Source organism: Chionomys nivalis, chromosome 9, assembly GCF_950005125.1.
Source record: "Chionomys nivalis chromosome 9, mChiNiv1.1, whole genome shotgun sequence".
In the NCBI taxonomy this organism is placed as follows: Eukaryota; Metazoa; Chordata; class Mammalia; order Rodentia; family Cricetidae; genus Chionomys; species Chionomys nivalis.
In genome coordinates this window covers 82,600,011-82,620,068 of record NC_080094.1, presented here as the reverse complement: position 1 = coordinate 82,620,068, position 20,058 = coordinate 82,600,011, and the positions used below count along the sequence as shown (strand labels likewise).

The following is a 20,058-nucleotide window of genomic DNA, read 5'->3' as shown; positions in this document are numbered from 1 at the left end:
AGCGTGACTTATTAATCTAAATACAAACTAAAATACAACACCTTTTTTTTTTTTCATTAACATGTTGGTCTTTTTTTAAATCCTGAAACCGAAAAGAAAAGGAAGTACCCTGGGGTACCCCCTTTCAGATATCCTTGACTGGTGCCCTGAAAGCTTTCTCTGCTTGTGCTCCCTGGAGGATGGTGAAGGGGTGGTCAGGGTGGGAGGCAGAGAACCCTCAGCCCCCAAGGTTCCCAGTTCATGGAGCCCTGCTGGCGGAGTCCAAGACATCAGGTGTCACTCCCCTCTGTCTCCCTCCCTCAGCCCCTGTTAATAGCCTCTAGGCTCACCTGGTGAGGGATGGGCAGTCTGGAGATGGGACTGAGGCCCAGCAGTGGTGGGGCGGCCATGGCGGCAGCGGCCATGGTGGAGGAGGCAGCCAGAGGGTCAACGGGTAGCTCCGGGCTCTGCTCCTGCTTCACCATAATGGAGCACAGTTTGTGTCCCAGTGCCCAAGCTCCACACTCCACATCTGCAGGGGAAGGTGAGGTGGGAAGGGACTCAGCTTCAGGGGCTCCCGGAGCAGAGAGCGCTGATGGACTTCTGCCTACTGCTGAGTGCCCTGGACTGAGGGTGATATTAGAGTGCCCATCTGAGTACAGGCAGGACAGTTGGCACACTCTGCTGAAGTTGATGTGTGGGCTGGAACCAGAAGGTCACAAGAGCATCTTGCATCTACACACTCACAGAACGGGCTTGACCACAGCGCCCAGACCTCCCCTGACCTGCTGTGCGACCTTAGGCAAGCTGCTTATTTTCTCTGAGTCTCAGTTTTCTCATCTTTAAAATGAAGAAGCGGGGCTGAGGAGATGGCTTGGGCTGGAAGGGGCTTGCTGTGTGAGAATGAGGACCTTAGTTCAGGTCCCCAGCACCAGATAAAAAGCTGGACACAGTGGGCTGGAGTGGTGGCTCAGAGGTTAAGAGCACTGGCTGCTCTTCCAGAGGCCCTGAGTTCAATTCCCAGCAAGCACATGGTGGCTCACAGCCATCTGTAATGAGATCTGGTGCCTCTTCTGATGTGCAGGCACACATGCAGGCAGAACACTATATATAATAAATAAATTTTTAAAATATTTATTTATTTATTTGTTATGTATACAATATTCTATCTGTGTGTATGAGCCACTGAAATGGATGATGGGAAATCTAACTCGAGTCTCCTGTAGCACAGGCTCTTAACCACCTGACCATCTCCTTACATTTTTTTTTTATTTCAAGATTTATTTATTATGCATACAGTGCTCTGTCTGCATATACACCTGCACACCAGAAGAGGGCACCAGATCTCATCATAGGTGGTTGTGAGCCACCATGTGGTTTCTGGGAATCAAACTCAGAACCTCTCTTTGTAGACCAGGCTGGCTTTGAACTCACAGAGATCCACCTGCCTCTGCCTCCTGAGTCCTAGGATTAAAGGTGTGCGCCACCACCACACCCAGTGCAGCCAGTGCTCCTAAGCGCTGAGCCATCTTTCCAGCTCAATCCTTGGATTATTAATTTAAAAGGAATAACGCTGGCTCTTTTGACTGCTTCCCAGCCACCACCCTTCCTGCCAAGACAGACTGAAGGTTGATTAAGAGGAGCTCCTGTTCTGATGAATAAGACCCAGAGATTTCTATAAAGGCGACAACATCCATGTACACCCTCAGATGATCCGTTTCATACATTGTGGCCTCCTTAAAAGATGCTCAGCTGCTTGTCACTTTTAGATTTGAATGTGAAGGGAGAGCAAACAGACTGACTGTACCTCTGGGTGCAGGGGGATGACAGTGTAGGGAGGTGTATGGGGGTGACAGGATGGGGCAGGGAGGTAGACATGGGGGTGACAGGATGGGGCAGGGAGGTAGACATGGGGGTGACAGGATGGGGCAGGGAGGTAGACATGGGGGGACAGGATGGGGCAGGGAAGTGGACATGGGGGTGATAAGATGGGGTAGGGAGGTAGACATGGGGGGACAGGATGGGGCAGGGAGGTAGACATGGGGGTGACAGGATGGGGCAGGGAGGTAGACATGGGGGTGACAGGATGGGGCAGAGAGGTAGACATGGGGGTGATAAGATGGGGTAGGGAGGTAGACATGGGGGTGCTGTTGAACTAAATGGTCCAGGAGAGAGAAGATGAAGCCTGGACAAAGGCAGGCAGCATAAACAGAGAGGAAAGACTTGGAAGAAAGAGTTGCCTTTTGCTTGTCTTTTTACGTTTTATTTTACATACATTGGTGTTTTCCCTGCATGTATGTATGAGGGTGTCTGATCCCTGGAACTAGAGTTACAGACAGTTGTGATCCGTCATGACCTGTCATGTGGGTGCTGGGAATTGAGTCTGGGTCCTCTGGAAGAGTAGCCATCTTTGCAGCCCCTTTTGTTTTGTTTGTTTGTGACAAGGTCTCAAGTAGTCCAGGCTGGCTCTGAACTTGCCATGTAGTGGAGGATGACCTTCATGACCTTGGTCCTCCTGCCTCCACCTCCTAAGCATCAGGTTTACAGGTGTGTGCCGCTGTGCCCAGTTTAAGCTGGTTCTGGGGGTGGAACCCAAGGCTTTCTCCATAAGGGGCCACCACACATGACGTTAGAAACCAAGTTGGAAGGGTGAGTCCACAGGACTCAGCAATGGGGACTGGTGGAGGCAAGAGAATACTTAGCCTTTCCCAGGATAGAGTTCGTCTCTTAACACGCAGTCACAGAGGGGGGTCTTTGCAGAACTGGCAGGCCTCCCCTTTCTCCTGGTGGGCAGCGAGTGTCTCCCATTCCCAGGGAATACTGCAGCAGACGCAGCAGCAATGCAGGACCAGGTCATCTTGCACAGGGTGGGATGGAGGGGACTCTGAGGCCCACTGTGGGTGTGGAGAGGTTGGAGGCTGCCAGGTACCATCTCAGACGGCAGGTTCCTCCCTGCTGGGAGCCTGAGAACCCAACCCTGGGCCACAGGCAGCCACAGAGTCCAGAACACCAACAGCCTTTCCAAATTACAGGGCCAAGCTGTGGGCATCCGGGAAGCTGTCCCCGCAAAGGGCCACAGACAAATTGCTTTAAAAATAGACCTGGGTGGCTGAGGAGTTGCTGAGCCAGCCAGCAGGGTGGATGGAGACACTGTCATGGCATGAGAGGGGTTCGCAGCATATCCCGGCTCTGCCCAGGCTGGAGTCGGAGACCTCACAGAGATCCAGGAACTTGGCAGCTGCTGAGGTGTGGTGAAAAACTGGGAGCTCAGCAGTCACAAGCCAGGGGACCTCTTGAAACTCCAGAAGGTGAGGACAAAGACCTGTGGCTCTTGGAGAGACTCTGCAGCACAATACAGCCTAAGACCCCAACGCTCATGAGCACTTAATAGCTGGGACAATTAAGAACTCACACCCAAGGCCATTGTCCTCTGGAAGGGAAGATGAAAAATTCCATTCATTGTTCTAGATGCTCGTAGAATTAATAGGACTTTAATGTGCCCCAAAACCGAGGTGGCTAGTTGGTATATATCCTAAGCTGGGCCTGGAGCTAGGAACTTTATGGATATATTTCTTTTTTATTCCTGTCCAGAATTCTCATGTATATGTTATTTTCATCTTTATAAAAAGACTTTCATGGGGCTGGAGAGATGGCTCAGCGGTTAAGAAGACAGGTTGTTATCCCCAGAGGTCCTGAGTTCAATTCCCAGCAACCACATGGTGGCTTACAACCATCTGTAATGAGATCTGGTGTCCCCTTCTGCAGACAGAACACTGTATAACAAAATAAATAAAAAAAAAAAATCTTAAAAAAAAAGACTTTCAGACTGGAGAGGTGGCTCAGGGGTTAAAAGCACTGGCTTCTCTTCCAGAAGTCCTGAGTTCAATCCCCAGCAACTGGTTACATGGTGGCTCACAGCCATCTATAGTGGGATCTGATGTGGGATTCCTCTCTGTAGGCTGTGAATATGTTTTATTGCCATTGGTTAGTGAAGAAGCTGTTTTTGGCCAATGGCTTAACAGAGTAAAGCTAGGTGGAAAATCCAAATAGAAATGTAGAGAGAAAGAAGGCAGAGTCAGAGAGACGCTATGTAGCTTCTGAAGGAGACAGATGCCTGGAAACCTTACCGGTAAACCACGGGCCTCGAGGTAGAATATTAAATAATGGAAACGGGTTGATCTAAGACATGAGCTAGTTAGCAATACGCTCAAGTGATTGGCCAAGCAGTGTTGTGATTAATATAGTTTGTGTGTGATTATTTCAGGTCTGGGTGGCCGGGAATGGGTGGGCTCCTTCTACACTCTTCTGACATAAAGGCATACATGCAGATAGAACACTCATATACATAAAATAAAAAAATCTTTAAAAATGATGAAAAAATGATTTTCCTCCTAGATTTAAAAATACTTTATGTCTTTGTGCATGTCTGTGTGTGAGTGAGTACAGGTGCCCTCAAGGTCAGAGTACCGGAGTTACAGGCAGTTGTGTGCAGCCCAGCTCAGGTGCCGGAACTGAACTCAGGTCCTCTGCAAGAGCAGGATGTGCTCTTACCTGGAGCCATCTGTCTACCCCCCTTTTCATCTTATGATCGAGGAAACAGAAGTCCAGAAAGGTCAAAGACTTTAATCAAGACCAGGACACAATGGAACCCTATTAAGTTCTCAACCCGGCAGGCTTTGCTGCCCCCAAGGATGGAAGACGAGTAGAAGCAGGGCATTGGCTCTGGCACACTCTGCAGTTCCTATCTGCTAGTGTGAACTAGACAGTTCTGCTGCCATGTGTGGTACAAATAAAACAGGGGCCCCGCAGGCACCGTGGAGACAGAGTATCACTGTTGTCCCGGCAGACACTGAGATACTGAGGCTTCTAGAGGTTAAGAAACAGATCTGGGGGCTGGAGAGATGACTCAGTGGTTAAGAGCACTGGCTGCTCTTTCAGAGAACACAGGTTCAATTCCCAGCACCCACATGGCAGCTCACAACTGTCTGTAACTCTAGTTCCGGGGAATTTATCATCCTGTTTTGCATGTATGTCATTGGCATACATACATGTAAACAAAACAACCATAGATAGAAAATAAAAATAAATTAATTTTAAAACAGACAGGTTTTTGATCACTCAGCCAAAAATGACGGGACCTGTTTTCGAGGAAATGACGAAACAGGCAGTATTTTGAGGTGGGGCACTTGTGATTACCTTGGAGCAGCAATTTGGAGGCAGAAGGTTGTTTGCTCTGAAGATAGGAGTTAGAAGAGTGGGTTTCTACACTGAGCCCCATGTTGGGAGCAAACATCGGAACAGGCTCCTCAGTGGTGTTTTGAGAATGTCTGTATAAAGAGATGGGAGGCTCCAGACTCTCTGTAATCTGTCTATATTTAGGATGATGAGTTTTGCAGTTATGGCTGTTATTTTGAGGTAATATGTTGTAATTCAAGGCTAATGTGAAATGTGCTAGGTAGTCAGTCCTGGCCTCAGACTCATGGTCCTCCTTGCCTCGGCTTCTCAAGTGCTAGGATCACAGGTACGCGCCATCAGACCCAGCTTCATCTATTACTTAACTACCCCTGCTATTTGCTCTGAATTAGTGGTTCTCAACACCCCTTGATATGCTGGGTCCTATCTACAGGGTTTCAGACTCAGCAGGGCTGAGTGGGTGTGGAATTTTTTTCGTTTAGACTCGAGCCTAGTATGCTCTACAGTGTGGGAAGTCATAGACCATGGCTGCTCTGAACTCCAGTCTTTTTCCTTTAGCACATTTTTGAGTAGGATCTACTAAGTTATCCAGATAGAGTTTGAACTTTCTGTGCTCCTGTTTCGGTCTCCTGTGCAACTGGATCTGATGGCATGGTGAGCCACCATGTGGGTGCTGGGAATTGAACTCAGGACCTCTGGAAAAGCAGCCAGTGCTCTTAACCAGGAGGAGTGGCTGAACCATCTCTTCAGCTCTTGTTTGTTGTTTGTAGTTTGTGTGTCTGGAGACAAGGCCTCACCATGTAGCCCAGACTGGCCTCAGACTTCCCTGAGTGCTGGGTTACCAACACACATGCTATGCTGCGCTGGCTTCAGTTCAGATTATTATTATTATTATTATTATTATTATTATTATGGCTTATTTATTTGTTTATTTTTTAAAGACAAGTCTCTCTATGTAGCTCTAGCTTCCTAGAACTCACTATGTAGCCCAGGTTGGCCTTGAATTCACAAAAATCTGACACGCGAATGTCAAGCAAATGGGAGGACACGCAGGTACATGTTCATGTGTGTGGATGTGAATGGGAGGGCACGCAGGTGCGTGTTCATGTGTGTGTGTTCATGTGTGTGGACGTGAATGGGAGGGCATGCAGGTGCGTGATCATGTGTGTGTTCATGTGTGAAGATGCAAATGGAAGGGTACGCAGGTGCATGTTCATGTGTGTGTGTTCATGTGTGTGTGTGTTCATGTGTATGGATGTGAATGGAAGGGCACGCAGGTGTGTGTTCATGTGTGTGTGTTCATGTGTGTGTGTGTTCATGTGTGTGTGTTCGTGTGTGGACGTGAATGGGAGGGCAGGCAGGTGTGTGTTCATGTGTGGACGTGAATGGGAGGGCAGGCAGGTGCGTGTCCATGTGTGTGTGCCCGTGAAGGGCAGGCAGGTGCGTGTTCATGTGTGTGTGTTCATGTGTGTGGACGTGAATGGGAGGGCAGGCAGGTGCGTGTCCATGTGTGTGTTCATGTGTGTGTGTTCGTGTGTGGACGTGAATGGGAGGGCAGGCATGTGCGTGTTCATGTGTGTGGATGTGAATGGGAGGGCAGGCAGGTGCGTGTCCATGTGTGTGTGTGGACGTGAATGGGAGGGCAGGCAGGTGCGTGTCCATGTGTGTGTGCCCGTGAAGGGCAGGGTAGGTGAATGTTAGATGTCCTCCTCTATTGCTCTCCAAATTCTTGTTTGAGACAAAGTCTCTCACTGGGCCTGAAGCTCGGCTTCACCTGTCTCCTAGTCTACTCTCCTCCGTGCACGTGCCCTATGGTCACAGGACCCGCCACCACCCAGGTTTTATGGTTCCTCTTGCCCATGTGGCAGGCACCTCCAGCAGCCCCCAGGCTGCCTAGTTCACTCTGTGTGAACTGCTTGTTGACCCCAGTCAGGGCGAGCCCCAAAACCAGGAGCTGCACCCTGCTGGAAGGGTTTTGTGGGCAGATGCCCTGGGAGTCTCAGGCTGCAGATGACTCTGCCTGTCCCCTCAGAAGCTTCCTCCCTCCTGGGCCCTGGCGCATCTTACCTTGGGTGGTGTCCTCCATCTTGATGGGCACAAGGGGACTCTGGGGTGCGGAATCCCCACTCAGGGAGTAGCTGTGCTCAGCCTGGATGCCTGGAGCAGGGGAGTCCAGTTCCATGTCCAGTAGAGGGCTCTTCTCATCCAGCACAGGGTCATCAAAGAAGCTGCTGAACAGGTCATTGGAGAAGTCCTCCATGTTCTCCACAAAGTGGTCCAGGTGCTCTGGAAAGTGCTGGGGAGGGAGGAGGAACCTCAGTTTGGCTCGGAGAGGGAGTACAGGTACTTGTGTGAAGTCACTTCTTCCCTCCTGACCATCATGTCACCACCACCCACACTGTGACCAACTTCACCAACTCCAACTCTCATTGTTTGTTCTTCTCTTTAAATGTTTTGTTGTTGGGCATGATGATATGCCCTTTCATCCCAGCACTCAGGAGGCAGAGGCAGGTGGATCTCTGTGAGTTTGAAGCCAGATTGGTCTACATAGAGAGTTCCAGAACAGAGAGAGAGAGAGAGAGAGAGAGAGAGAGAGAGAGAGAGAGAGAGAGAGAGAGAGAGAAAGAGAGAGAGAGAGAAGGAACCTGTCAAAAATATTGTTTTGTTATCATCATTATAGTGTGTGTGTGTGTGTGTGTGTATACAGGCATGCCATAGCACATGTGTGGATGTCACAGGCTGTTTCTGTCCTCCCATCTTTGTGTGGGATTGGAGAAGTCAGTTCCGGCAGGGAAGACAAGTGTGTCTTCACTCACTGAACAATCTCACCAACTCCCTCACCTTTTAAAACTTGGGCTCATTTATTTAAAATATTAGGGTCTGGAGAGATTAAAAGATCAATTAAACGCACTGGCTGCTCTTGCAGAGGACCCAGGATTAGTTTCCAGTCCCCACATCCATACAGGCTGGAGCTCTCCTGTCTTTGTCCCCCAACTCTGAGATTACAGGCATGAGCTACCATGCCCCCTCTAAGCACATTTAAGGAATATAACTCAGGTCCTCATGAATTTTACTGACTGAGCCCTGAGTGAGTGAAACCCCGAGTGAGCGTGTATTTTGGCATGGGCACACCCATGTTAAGAACTTCAGGAACAACTGAGAAAAGCTCAAGAGAAATGGCAAAGCTCTTCTTGGGAGCCCAATTATGAGAGTTTACTGTCAGTGTGTGCAAAGGCCAGCAGCTGTAGCTTCCTCCTGCCGACTGTGCAGCCCGAGACTGCTCCCTACAGAGACAGCTCTCCCCAGGCTAGCTAGCCCCATCCCACGCTGTGCATAATAAACACACTGTGATTTCAGCTTACAGCAGTCATGTGAACAGAACCCCATCCAATCCCTCCCAGAGTCACTCTCTGTCACTCTCCATGTGTCTGTCATCTCTTCATTCTCTCAACAGCCCTAGCCAGGGTTTCAGGACCCAACCCACTACCTGGCTGCCTCTTATTTTTATGTAAATTAGTTTATGTCTATGAATACTTTGCCTGCATTTATGCATACGCAGTCTGTGCACGCCTGGTGCCCTTGAAGAGGTTGCCAGAAGAGGGCTTTGGATCCCCTAAAACTGAAATTGCTAGCTAACTTCAGTTGTTAGCTCCCACGTGGGTACTGAGAATCAAACCTGGATCCTCTGCACTGCTGAGCCCTCTCTCCAGCCCTGTGTCTGCTTTTCTGAGCAAGGTCTTGTTACGTAGAACAGGCTGGCTTCGAACTCATGATCTCAAGTTTCAGGCACCTATCATGCCTTCCCAAGCTGTTCTTTAGGCCAGGGAGCCACCCCACTGAGGTTCGAATCCCGGCCTTGATCCCGCCAGCTGTTTACTTGATCTGTATAAGCTGCAAGGACCGACTCACTAACGGGTTAAGAAATTAATTTAGTGGCTCATGACCAAAATTTAAAAATATACTTGGAAAAATTTTCCTCGACACACAATAATTGTACATATCTAAGGGGCAGACTTTGACATTCATCACATGTGCAGATTGGGTGCATAGAACATATCCATCACCTGAAACATGTAGCCTTTTGTGTGGAGCACTGGAAATGCTGTCTTCTAGCTATTTTATGTATGTAATTAATTGTTGTCAACCACAGTACCCCACCGTGCCACAAAACATTAGATCCCACTGCTTTGTCACTGCCTTCCTGTCCCCATGGCCCACTGTCCCCAGCCCCTGTTTTCCCTGCCAGTCCCAGCCCCTGGCAACCACTATTCTACTTTCTGCCTCCACCAATCAACTCCTTAAGCTTCTACATAGAGATGAAAGCGTGACTTTTATTTTCATCTGGGGTGTTGTGTATGCTAAGCAAGGGCTTTATAACATCCAAATTATATAAAACCGGCCCCTGTCCATGTGGGCATTTATGAGCAGAATTTAAGTAAAACAGAATAGAATAAAATACAAAGTAAGTAGAAAGTAGAAAATATCAGAATGCATCACACATACTGAAGTAAAAAACCTGGTGAAATATTAATCTCAGCTATGTTTATACTTGATAAAGATGCCAAGTCCCTTTCTCAGAAATAAAAGGACAAAAATTCTGATAGTGATGGCAGGAAAGCCAATTAACCCGTGTTTTTGCCTCCTCTGTACATAGTGGAGCTGACAATACTTTCCGCTTGCTATGCTTACTGTGGGGTTAAGCCACATATGAGTAAAGGTTTATAGCGGCCTCTTAAACTGCCACAAAGTCAGCAAATGTCATATCATTAATAGACACCCCAGGGCCAACACACAATAGGTGCTTCCACCCCCCAGGAGCCGTGGATGAGCACACAGTGTGACTATTGTTCATGAGTGCTGTTGCGGTCGCTGAATGAGATTGAGTGGGGTTGCTTCAGGCTCCGTATTGTCTCCTGACCAACGCAAAGGGCTGGCACCGTGGAACTGGCTCCATGTTCAGAGTCGTTAACTTCCTGTGTCCTGAACTGCTAGGATCCTATCCCCAGGAGGCCAGGACAAGCAATGCCTTCCGCTTTAGGATAAGGCTCAGCACCTTATGAGCGGTCTTCAGAACAGGGAACGAGCAGGGGGCAACCGTGTAGACTAGTTTCCATTACTTGCTGATTTTTTTTTTTTTTAACTTTTCTGTGTCTCAGTCTCCTCATCCAGACCCCATCTCATTGCCGTGGGGAGCGAGTGTTGGTCACGTGCTTCGTACCCACTTCATACGGTTAGGACACTGAAATGAGTGAGCGTACAGGAAGCACTCAGAGCAGCACTTGGTGGGTAGTAAGTGCTCTGTACTTGTAGTTATTACTATGAAAACAGCAGCCGCTAAACTCTGGGCATGAACTTGGAGTCTGCAGAGGGAGGTGGTTTGAGTTTCCCCTCTCACCAAGTGTGCTGAGAAATGCCAGGATTTTAGCTCAGAGACGCCATTGGTTTATTCTGGTGTCCTGCTTCTGTTCTCCCAGGAACCGTCACCATTATTTTATATTTTTGTTTTTATTTAAGCCTTCCAAAGCGCTTTTGTATATTCCCCACCTTCTCTTTAATCTAAGATGACCTTTAACTTCTGATCCTCTTGCCTCCACGAGGTTATGGGGATGGAACCCAAGGCCTAGGCAGCCACCCTTACCGACCGAGCCCCGCACGCCCCAGGCCCGCACCATTCATTTAAGCAGCGCCTTTCCCCAAGGAGCAAAGGTATTGCTTTGTATTTGACCGAATCAAATACAGGGAATCTGGGGCCCTGGAGCCAGACACAACCAGGAAGAGTCCACGGTCCTTCACTGTGCAGACCTTCTCTGGTCACCACACACCTCTCCCTAAACAGGGGAACAGCTTGACAGTACGCCCGCCCGGAGACAGGTTTACCTGCTAGACACTCGCTCACTATGGGCGCAGGGGTACAGCAAGGCCACTAGTGCATTACCTGTTCAGGAGCGCCTGGGGGTGCGGTACAAAGAGCTCGGGAGCTGAACAAGTCTCTACAACAATGAGAATCTAGACAGAAATGCTATATGCTCCTCACCAACAACAATCTTCGGCAGCCAGCACTGAGCGGTCCACATTCACGGCAGAACCAGCGCAGCCCAGCTGGGGGCGCTTCCTTCCAGTCGAACTCTGTGTGTGGGGGCCTCTCTCCAAGACTGCGGTGGGGCCCAGGGGAGGGGGTTGCGCAGAGCTGGAAGAGCCGTGAGTCAGCGGCTACAGTATTTCTCCAGCAGCTGCACTGCAGGCGATAAGGCTTTGCCAAGCCCCTTCCCGGGGGCCTGGGAGAGGAGAGTAGGGGGTCCCTGAAGTTTCCAGTTTCAAGAAGATGAAGGAGAATGACCCCTTTTGAGGATGTCTAAAGGAACGTGCTAAGGGGCCTCGGTTGGCCGGGTGTTATGAGGCGCCCCCACCCCACCTGCTAGAAACAGCAGCCAAAGCTCAGCAGGCTGGAGCTTCCCGAGTGGTGGGAGCCAAGTGGAAGAGGAGGGCGGCCAAGGGGCAGGGAGGGTGGGGTGGAGAACGCTCCGCGCTCGGTCTTCCTTGCCCAGGGTTCCTGGAGTGCTGAGTGGATGGTGGTCGTGTCATATCGCACCTAGATTTATCTGCCTCTCCTGGGAGCATTGCCACCAGTAGCTGCTCACTGAGTACTGTAACCTCTTTCTATCTGATGTCTGGCCTCTCGGACATGCGATCAGCTATGGTTTGAGACACCAGGAAACTGAGAAAGGGGTCTATGCCCCCTCGACCCATTTTACTGCTGAGAAAGCTAAGGTCCAGAGAGTGCAAGTCCTTTACCCACAGTCACACAGTGAGTAGTCAATATTCCGGGCGGGGTTCTCCGCAGTTCTGGGATTGTGCTGAGGGGAAGGAGTTCCTCCTGTGTTCTCAACTCACCTCCCTCCATCCCCGTAAAGCTCTCTCTAGAGACCTCAGACCTCCCCAGCTCTGGCTCTGGTCGCTGTCTCCTGCGATCCAGCCCCCTCCCCGCCTCATGCTCACACAGACACACAAAAATCAGATTTAGGCTGTCTGATGGAAATTGGGGGTGGAGCTGGGGAAGAAAGGCCAGTGGCGAGGAGTTCATAGAGAATCTCACGCCAGCGTTTGAAGGGGGGACAGTGTTCTGTTAGGGTGGGCAGCCTTCGGGGGTGCCTTTTCATACAGGCTACGGGGGAAGCCAGAGAAAGAGACATTTCCCTCCTCCTTAAAGACTTTTTTCCTATACTTGTGCCAATATCAGCTCCTTCGCCGCCGCCACGCGCAACCGGCGCCGGCTCCACTCTCTGGAAGGAGAGGTCCCCAGCCATCCGGCTCTCAGGCCGGCACCCCGCCTCCCCAGCTGCTGCGCCTCCCCTTGGCGCCGCAGCTCAGCCGCCTACCCTTTAAATCTTAGGGGTGGCTAAGGCGTCCAGCTTGCCTGAGTCGCAGTTACGTGGCTAAACTGGTCTATTGGGTCCCGCCCCTCGTAAGAATCTCGCTTGTTCATTGGTGAAAGAAGAGGAGCTCCTCGCCAATGAGAGGAGACTGCGAGCCACTGCCCGCCTGGCCCGGAGCGCGGCTGCGCAGAGCAGGGTTCTAGACAGGGAAGCCTGCAGGGCGGTGTGCAAGTACAGCGTGTTCTTGATCTGTGATGGGGTGGTCTGAGATGGCAATTCCGCGGTCTCCGGAGACCCTAATAGTCGTTAGACCACCCGTGATGAGAAGGAGAGCAATTCACTTCCAGCTCTTCTCCACCCCCTCTTCCAGTAATCTTTCCATAGGGTGGCACGGAGGTACCACAAGGTACCAGCCCCTTGTGTGAGAGGGGACGTTCCCAGGATCGTACAGAATAAACTCTTGCTCCTTTCCGCGACTTTTCCTTAACCTTTCCATAGGGGGTCAGTGCAGACAGAAAATATCTGGGTTCAGCAGCTGGCTGGAGTAGCGGTGCTATCACTTGTGCACCCTTCCCCCACACCGCTAGTTCTCTGACGCTTGCACCCCTGTCCTGGTTTCTGCCCCAAACCCTAGTCCAGACAGATTCGGTCTGTGCTGCGTGGGGGAGACCTAAATTGGCCCAGACTGAGCTATGGGATCAGGGTGGGGGAAATCCCCAGCGAACATTCCTTCTGAGAGAGCTCTGGGAAGAGATGGGAGGAGCGTTCTCTCACACTTCCCTCTTTCCCTGGGAAGGCTGCAGCAGATGCCTCTCGTCCCCTAACACACTGACCCATGCATTCCCGGACGGTTACTTGCCTAGTGACCACGAGATAATTGCCTCCATTTCAAGCCCAAGGCCACCACTGTGAGTCACTGCTGTGTCTAGTGTGTGAGTTGGGTGAGGGGACACACGACCAAGACTGCAGAGAGGGGAAGTGGGCTCCTGGGGCCCAGTGGTCAGATCGCTTTGTTCTTAAGCAACACCACCCAAGCTTTGGGGGCCCTAAAATACTAAAAACTTGTCTTGTAGAGCTAGGCTCATGGCTGCCTGGCCAAAGGAAGAGACATCGGACCCAAAGTCAGGTGGCCCCAGATGGAAACCTCTCTTCTTGGCTCTGCTCTGAGGCCTAGGCAGGTTAAGGTGGACCGGCCATGTTTCTACTGGCTACAGTTTGTCCCTCCTGAGGAAGGTGTTAGGGGCAGAAGGAAGAGTCTTTGTCTAGCCTCTCGGGCCTAGAAGGCTACCACTTCCCTGGAGCTCTCCTGGCAGTGTGGGAGCTATAGGGAGTCTGGTGTTCTAACCAGCCTTACTATCAACCTTTCTTCTACAGGACAAGGAAGGAGCGTACTGAGTTGTTCTGTTTTCCCTTATTGAACTATTAACCATATAACCTAAGTCCAAACAACCAGGAATGCTTCTGTGAGTGCGTGTGTACGCGTGTGCACACCTGCACACAAAATGGGCCTTCCACCCAGGTAATCTCCATTTCTCTGACATGACGCACAGAGAGACACAGCCCACCCTACCCCCACAACTGATACATTGAGGTCTGTCTTACACCGGTCTATCACATGTACACTGCCACCACCCGCATCCCAGATTCCATAGGTGTACACTCTCGGGCAGTAAAAGAAGCTTAGGGGACATTTATCAGATGGGATCAGATGGACAGCAAATCAAAGGGCTGGAGGTTGACTCACGGTTAGAGCATTTAAGTATGCATGAGGCCCTTGGCTCAATCACCAGTACCACAAAAGCACCAAAGATCAGGTGTGGAGTACACACCTTTAATCCCAGAACTTGGGAGGCAGAGGCAGGTGGATCTCTGTGAGTTTGGGATAGCTGGGGTTACATAGGGAGACCTAGCTCAAAAACCAAACGACCAAAACACAACACAAGAAATACACACGTGTGAAGTCATCCCATACAGGCTCACATATACTCATGACCGCATGCAGCATCTCATATGCTCCCAGGCCTACACACACAAGTAAGCCACAGCCTGAAGCCTGGGCATCGTGACAGCCCAAGCAGAAGAAGATTTGGGAGTCCTCACCTTGTTTGAGGCCGGGACTTGTTTGAGCTGGGATTGGAGGAGTGACTGTGCAGACCGGAGCTTTGTTTTTGTGCCAGTGATGTCGGAAAAAGAGGAGAGTGGGTAAGCTGGCACCCACAGCAGGCTACTTTTATGCCAAGCAAGGCTGTGAAGGGCACACACCACCTCTGCAGTCCCCAGCCTGGTAGTTTGGTTGTCATCTCCCCTTCCCTCCTGTCAACAGTAACCCTGGCCACAGGTCCTTCAGGTTCCCATCAACCCCCTGCCATCTGACAAGGTAGCCCTTTGCTGTGGCCCAACTCTGAGGCAGGTGCCAGGCACTGTCTGGGCAGGAGGAAACCACGGCAGTGAGGGACACTGCCCAGGGCCCAGATGAGCTGTGACTGGAACCGCTGAGGGATGGCAGCTCATGGTCTGGCTTCTGGAGAGCTGGTCCATATGCATTAGCCAGAGGGTGCCTTCGGGACAGCTCAGGACACTGAAGACCAAGTGCCAGACGGGCACCGGGGCCTCTGGAGAATAAAGGCAAGCGGTCACCCTCACTACCCATCACACACACATTCATCCAGCCTTACTGAACTCTTGATGTGTAAAGCTCTGTGGACTGAGAGATGAACAAGCGGGCCTACTTCCCATTCTAGAAAGACTTCCTACCGTGGTGTGACTACCCTTTTATGACGGTAGGTCCATATTTGGAAATGTGATCACTTTCTAGGGTTGTGATCTCCTAAACCCTAAAACAATTATGTCATCCTCCTGTTCAGTGCCCATCCTTAACCCCAAAGAGCAGACTCTAAATTCCTCAGGGTAGCAGGAACATCCATTCATGTTGTGTCTCACTAGCTATGGCTATCCCTTTTCCCCACCCTCTTTTCAGACCAAATCTTCATCTGAAGCCCAGGATGCCCTCAAACTTGGGATCCTCCTGCCTTGCCCCTCAAGTGCTGGGATTATAGGCATGGGGCGCTGTGGGCTCAGTTCTATCAGATGTACCCGATGCCTTGCGTGCTCAGGTAGAGCCCAGATGTTTGGAGACTTGCCGAATGGGTGAATGAAGGCATGTGTCAGTGAGCTAATGGACTGAGGCCCCTTCCTCTGCAGCAGCGCATCCAGGAATGCGTGTCCTGCACCCAGCTCTGCTGCCAGCCCACTCCTGCTCCAGGCCGAGTTCCACTGGCCAGGACTTCCTCCTTGCATCCCTCTCTGGGGGAACGGGGTCGGGGAGCACTACACCCATTTATTTATTTTTTTATTTTTTTACGTTGTCTGGCCTAGGCCTTTTTGTGTTTAAGCTAAGACAGACCAGTTATGTAGGATGCACAAAGAGAGGTAGTTCTCAGCTGCAGGCCACGTCTATGAGAATAGATGGGGCCTGTTGGTCAGCTGGCTGGATCTGCTCTTTCTGAGTCCTGACCAGCTGGAAGGTCTTCTAGGCTGGAGCCTAGCACTTGGCTCTGGCTGAATTCTCCTGGCCTTTTCCCCTCCTCGGCACAGTTACTCTTGAGCTTCTGGCTCCCTCAATGTCCAGCCCGTCTGAGCTGTCCTCAGGTTTTATTTTTGGAACAAGTGACATTTTCTCTCCTTATGTCCTCCCTTCCTTCTGGGAAGGTGTGGGACCCTTGGGTTCCCCTGGGGATCAGGCTATGGCTTCAGCGTCAGGGTTCTGGACCTCTCCAGGCCTTCAAGGGAGACTCCTCACCCCACAGATGTGCCCGAGCCAGCTGCCCTGCCTTCTTTCCCCACCCAGTGGGTGAGTAATGCCTACCCTTGTCCTTCTTGAAGAGCACCGCTCTGGCCAAAAAAATCATAATTTGAAGCACCATAAGGCCCGCCTCCTATTATTGTGGGGGTGATATAGCTCAGGGGTTATAAACAGGGAGACAGACAGGCCTTATCTGCTGTGTGCTCTGTAGCCTATACCAGGTTCTTAGCCTCTCTAGCCTTGTCCTCAGCTGTGAAGCAGGGGTTCTTCCGTCTACAGCACCAGGTTGCCAGGAGAAGTAATTTGTAAAGCCCTTTCAACAGTACAGGGCATTTAGAAGGCGCTCACTCAGTGTAGTGACGGCAGGAGAAGGGAGGGACTGACAGGAGCCTCAGTCAGATGAACAAGCCCTCGGCCTTCCATGGTGGCCCCTAGCACCCTAGTCAGGCCTTCTCTTTCCTCTCTTGCATTAGGGAACTTCCTTGCTTTCTGAGTGCTGGGACTCAGGAGGCCTGGAACTCAGTCCCATGGACTCGGGTCCAGTAGGACTCTGTGAGCAGGGGTGGGTGGGGACTGTGGGTCCTGCCTGACTCTAGAGTAGAAAAACTGGAGCAACACCCGGGCCAGCTGGGGCTCTTCCAGCTCAGCCAGATGTCTCAGGAATGTGCTGAGCTGGGAACTACCTCTCAGCTTCCCTCACCACCCCCACCCCTCAGCCCCGCATCTGCTTGCTGGGGCTAGGCCACACCCCCTGGCCTTTCTCATCCTTTCTGGGGAGCCTGGCTTTCCTCTGATCCCCTCACCACAGCCCAGCCCATCAGTCTTCTGTAGGAGTTGTCAAAGACAAGGGTTATTTTCTCCGCAGACCCCCGTGGAGTGGCTGACCTTGTGGGCACCCAGGCTGTCTAGGAGGGGGGAGTTCTGAGTGGATACAGCATGCCAGACCCCAAATGTGGAACTGATTTGCAGTGCTGGAGAGAAAGGGGTGAAGGCAGAGGTAGGGCTGGGCGTCCTCTCTGGAGAAGATCTCTGGGCATCTTGTCCCAGCTGAGGGCTGGGAGAGCCAATGGGGTGGTGTGCCAGACTGGGCTTGGCTCAAGAATGGGAGAATGGGGTACAGATTCTCCCAGTCTCTCTCCCCTGGGCTTCACAGGGACATGATTTGTCTAATACTGGGGGGTCTGAGTTACTGGACAGGACAGGGGAACACCATTAGAGTCCTGAGATTGGGCCAAGTGACGGGGTACGGCTTGGGAGAGACCCCAGCACTAAAGAGAGCTAGCTGGCTAAGCCCCTGCAAGGGTGGAGCTGTCTTGGGTCCTGGTGTTGTGATGAAAGGGCCAAAGGAACTAGGGACTGGTACTCCTGCTCCACCGGGAGAGTCATATCAGGTCATGGGGTGGGGTGGGGGTGATTACTGGAGGTGAAGGACCCAGCTCATTGCTGCCTCATGCTACCCTGGGCTTGGGGAAAGCCCACTCTCTGCCTCCTCTTGAAGAAAATCGCTGATCATTCAGACAGGCTGATAGCGAAGATGCCCTAATGGACTCTAGACCTCTTGGCCCCAAGACAGGTCAAAGTCGTTGCGACCATCACCTTGTCCAGGCCAGAGCTATCACTGGCTCCCTGCATCCTGCTGAAACAAAGGAAGGAACAAACCGGCAGCTCCTAGCAGGGTATCAAAGGTCGAAGACAACAGATCCCACAGAAGATGTAGCCTGTTTTCTCCTCTCTCAAGCTAGTAAGATTGTTGCTTCCTTTGCTTATGGCTGGAATGTCTTTTTATCGTCTCGTTCCCACTCCTCCCATCCTCTCAGACCCAATTTACATGCTGCTTCCTCCAGGAAACCTGCCTGGATCATTCTCTTTCTGCTGTGCTGCCTTAGCATGAGACTGCTGGCTGCTGACTGGTGCCATGCCGTGAACTCTGTGCACGAGAGGAGCCAGGGCTCCTTCTAAGGGAGCCCTGAGCATGGCACAACGGAATTCCTCATGGTACAGGGGACAATAATAATGGTGAGCCCGTGTGTGCTGCCCCTGCTCTGCTCCTTTGCCTTCAGGGTCTCATTGAAGCTTCAGGAAATAAAGTAGACACCATGGGAGCCTTTGTTTTACAGACCAGGACACCAAGGCACACACAGAGAGAAGCATTTCCCAGCTTCATACTGCTTGTGGTGGGCCAAGTCACATCTGAACTCAGCCCTGCCTCCAGAGCGTGTTCTTGGGGTCCATGACTTCACTGGCTGCTGACAGAATGAAGGGAGGGCCCCGCTCCTCCTGCATACCCCTGTACGCAGCTAGTACAAGCTGGGAGTAAAGCATGGGCCCCAGCTCCAGGCATGGAGTCTCCATCCAGGACTCCAGCTTTGTTCTTCCCTGGCTATGAATGTCCTGATACCTAGAAACACAGAGCAGAGCTCTGAGGGGCTGGGAAGTTTTGGGGCTTAATACAAAGAAAGGCCTTCTGTCCAGGTCTGGTACTGCAGGCCTCCTGTAATCCTAAATATCAGGAGGCTGAGGCAGCAGGATCACAAGTTCAGGGCCTGCCTGTACTATAGAGTGAGTTCAAGGCCAGCCTGGGTAACTTAGAGAGACCCTGTCTTAAAATTGTAAAAGGAAAGAAGAGGGCCAAAGGTATAACGGAATGTAGATTGCTTATCTAGCACGAGGAAGACCCTGGGTTCAGTCCTTAGTACATGAAAAAAAGTTGCCAAGCTGTGGTGGCACAATTGGGTGGTGGTAGCACATGCCTTTAATCCCAGCATTCGGGAGGTAGAGGCAGGAGGATCTCTGTCGGATAGAGGCCAGCCTAGTCTACAGAGTGAGTTCCAGGACAGGTCCCTGCATGGCAGCGCCAAGTGCTAACATCTTTCTTTTCAGACAAGGACAGCATCAGCGAAAGCAGCAGTGTTCCACAGAAGGCACATTGTACACTAGGCTTTGTGCTAGGTCCTCTTCAAGAATTCCTAGTTGAGGGTCAGGAAGATGGTAAGATGGTAAGATAGTAAGATGGTAAGATGATGGTAAGATGGTAAGATGATGGTAAGATGGTAAGATGATGGTAAGATGGTAAGATGATGGTAAGATGGTAAGATAGTAAGATGGTAAGATGATGGTAAGATGGTGAGATGATGGCAAGTTGGTAAGATGGTAAGATGGTAAGGGTGCTGTTGCCAAGCCTGACAGCTAAAGTTGGATCCTTGGACTCCACAAGGTACAAAAAGGGGACTGAAACCAACTCTTTGCACATCTTCACATGTACCCCATGGCATGCACATACATACTGGGGGAGGAGAAGGGAGAGAGAAGAGAGAGGGGGGAGAGAAGGGGGAGAGAGGAGAGAAGGGGAGAGAAAGAGGAGAGAGAGAGGGAGAGGAGAGAGAGAGGAGAGAGAGGGGAGAGAGGGGAGAGAGGAGAAAGAGAAGAGAGAGGAGAGGGAGAAGGGAGAGAGAGAGGGAGAGGGGAGAAAGAGAAGAGAGAGGAGAGGAAGAAGGGAGAGAGAGAGACGAGAGAGAGAGGGAGAGAAAGGAGAGAGGAGGAGGGAGATTTTAGTTGAGTTCTTGTGAGAACTGAGAACCCTACTTTTGAGCATCTTCCTGACTTTGTGCAGGAAGAAAAGAAGGCTGAATGAGTCAGGAACCTGCCCTGGCATCTGAGGACAGCCAAGATTGTCCCTAGAGCTAGCAGTGCTGACGCTGACCCTGGATGGTC

At 51.1% G+C, this 20,058-nt stretch overlaps 1 protein-coding gene across 3 annotated transcripts in view; it reads right to left on the bottom strand.

Annotated features, from left to right (window-relative positions):
• Creb3l1 (cAMP responsive element binding protein 3 like 1) overlaps positions 1-20,058 on the bottom strand; it is a 45,774-nt gene that overhangs the window by 16,674 nt on the left and 9,042 nt on the right. For all 3 annotated transcript variants that reach the window (XM_057780918.1, XM_057780920.1, XM_057780919.1), the window contains exons 2-3: positions 7,240-7,468; positions 330-511 (exon numbers count right to left, since the gene is read on the bottom strand). In XM_057780918.1, coding sequence (XP_057636901.1) covers positions 330-511; positions 7,240-7,468 — 411 coding nt within the window. The remainder of the gene's footprint in view (positions 1-329; positions 512-7,239; positions 7,469-20,058) is intronic.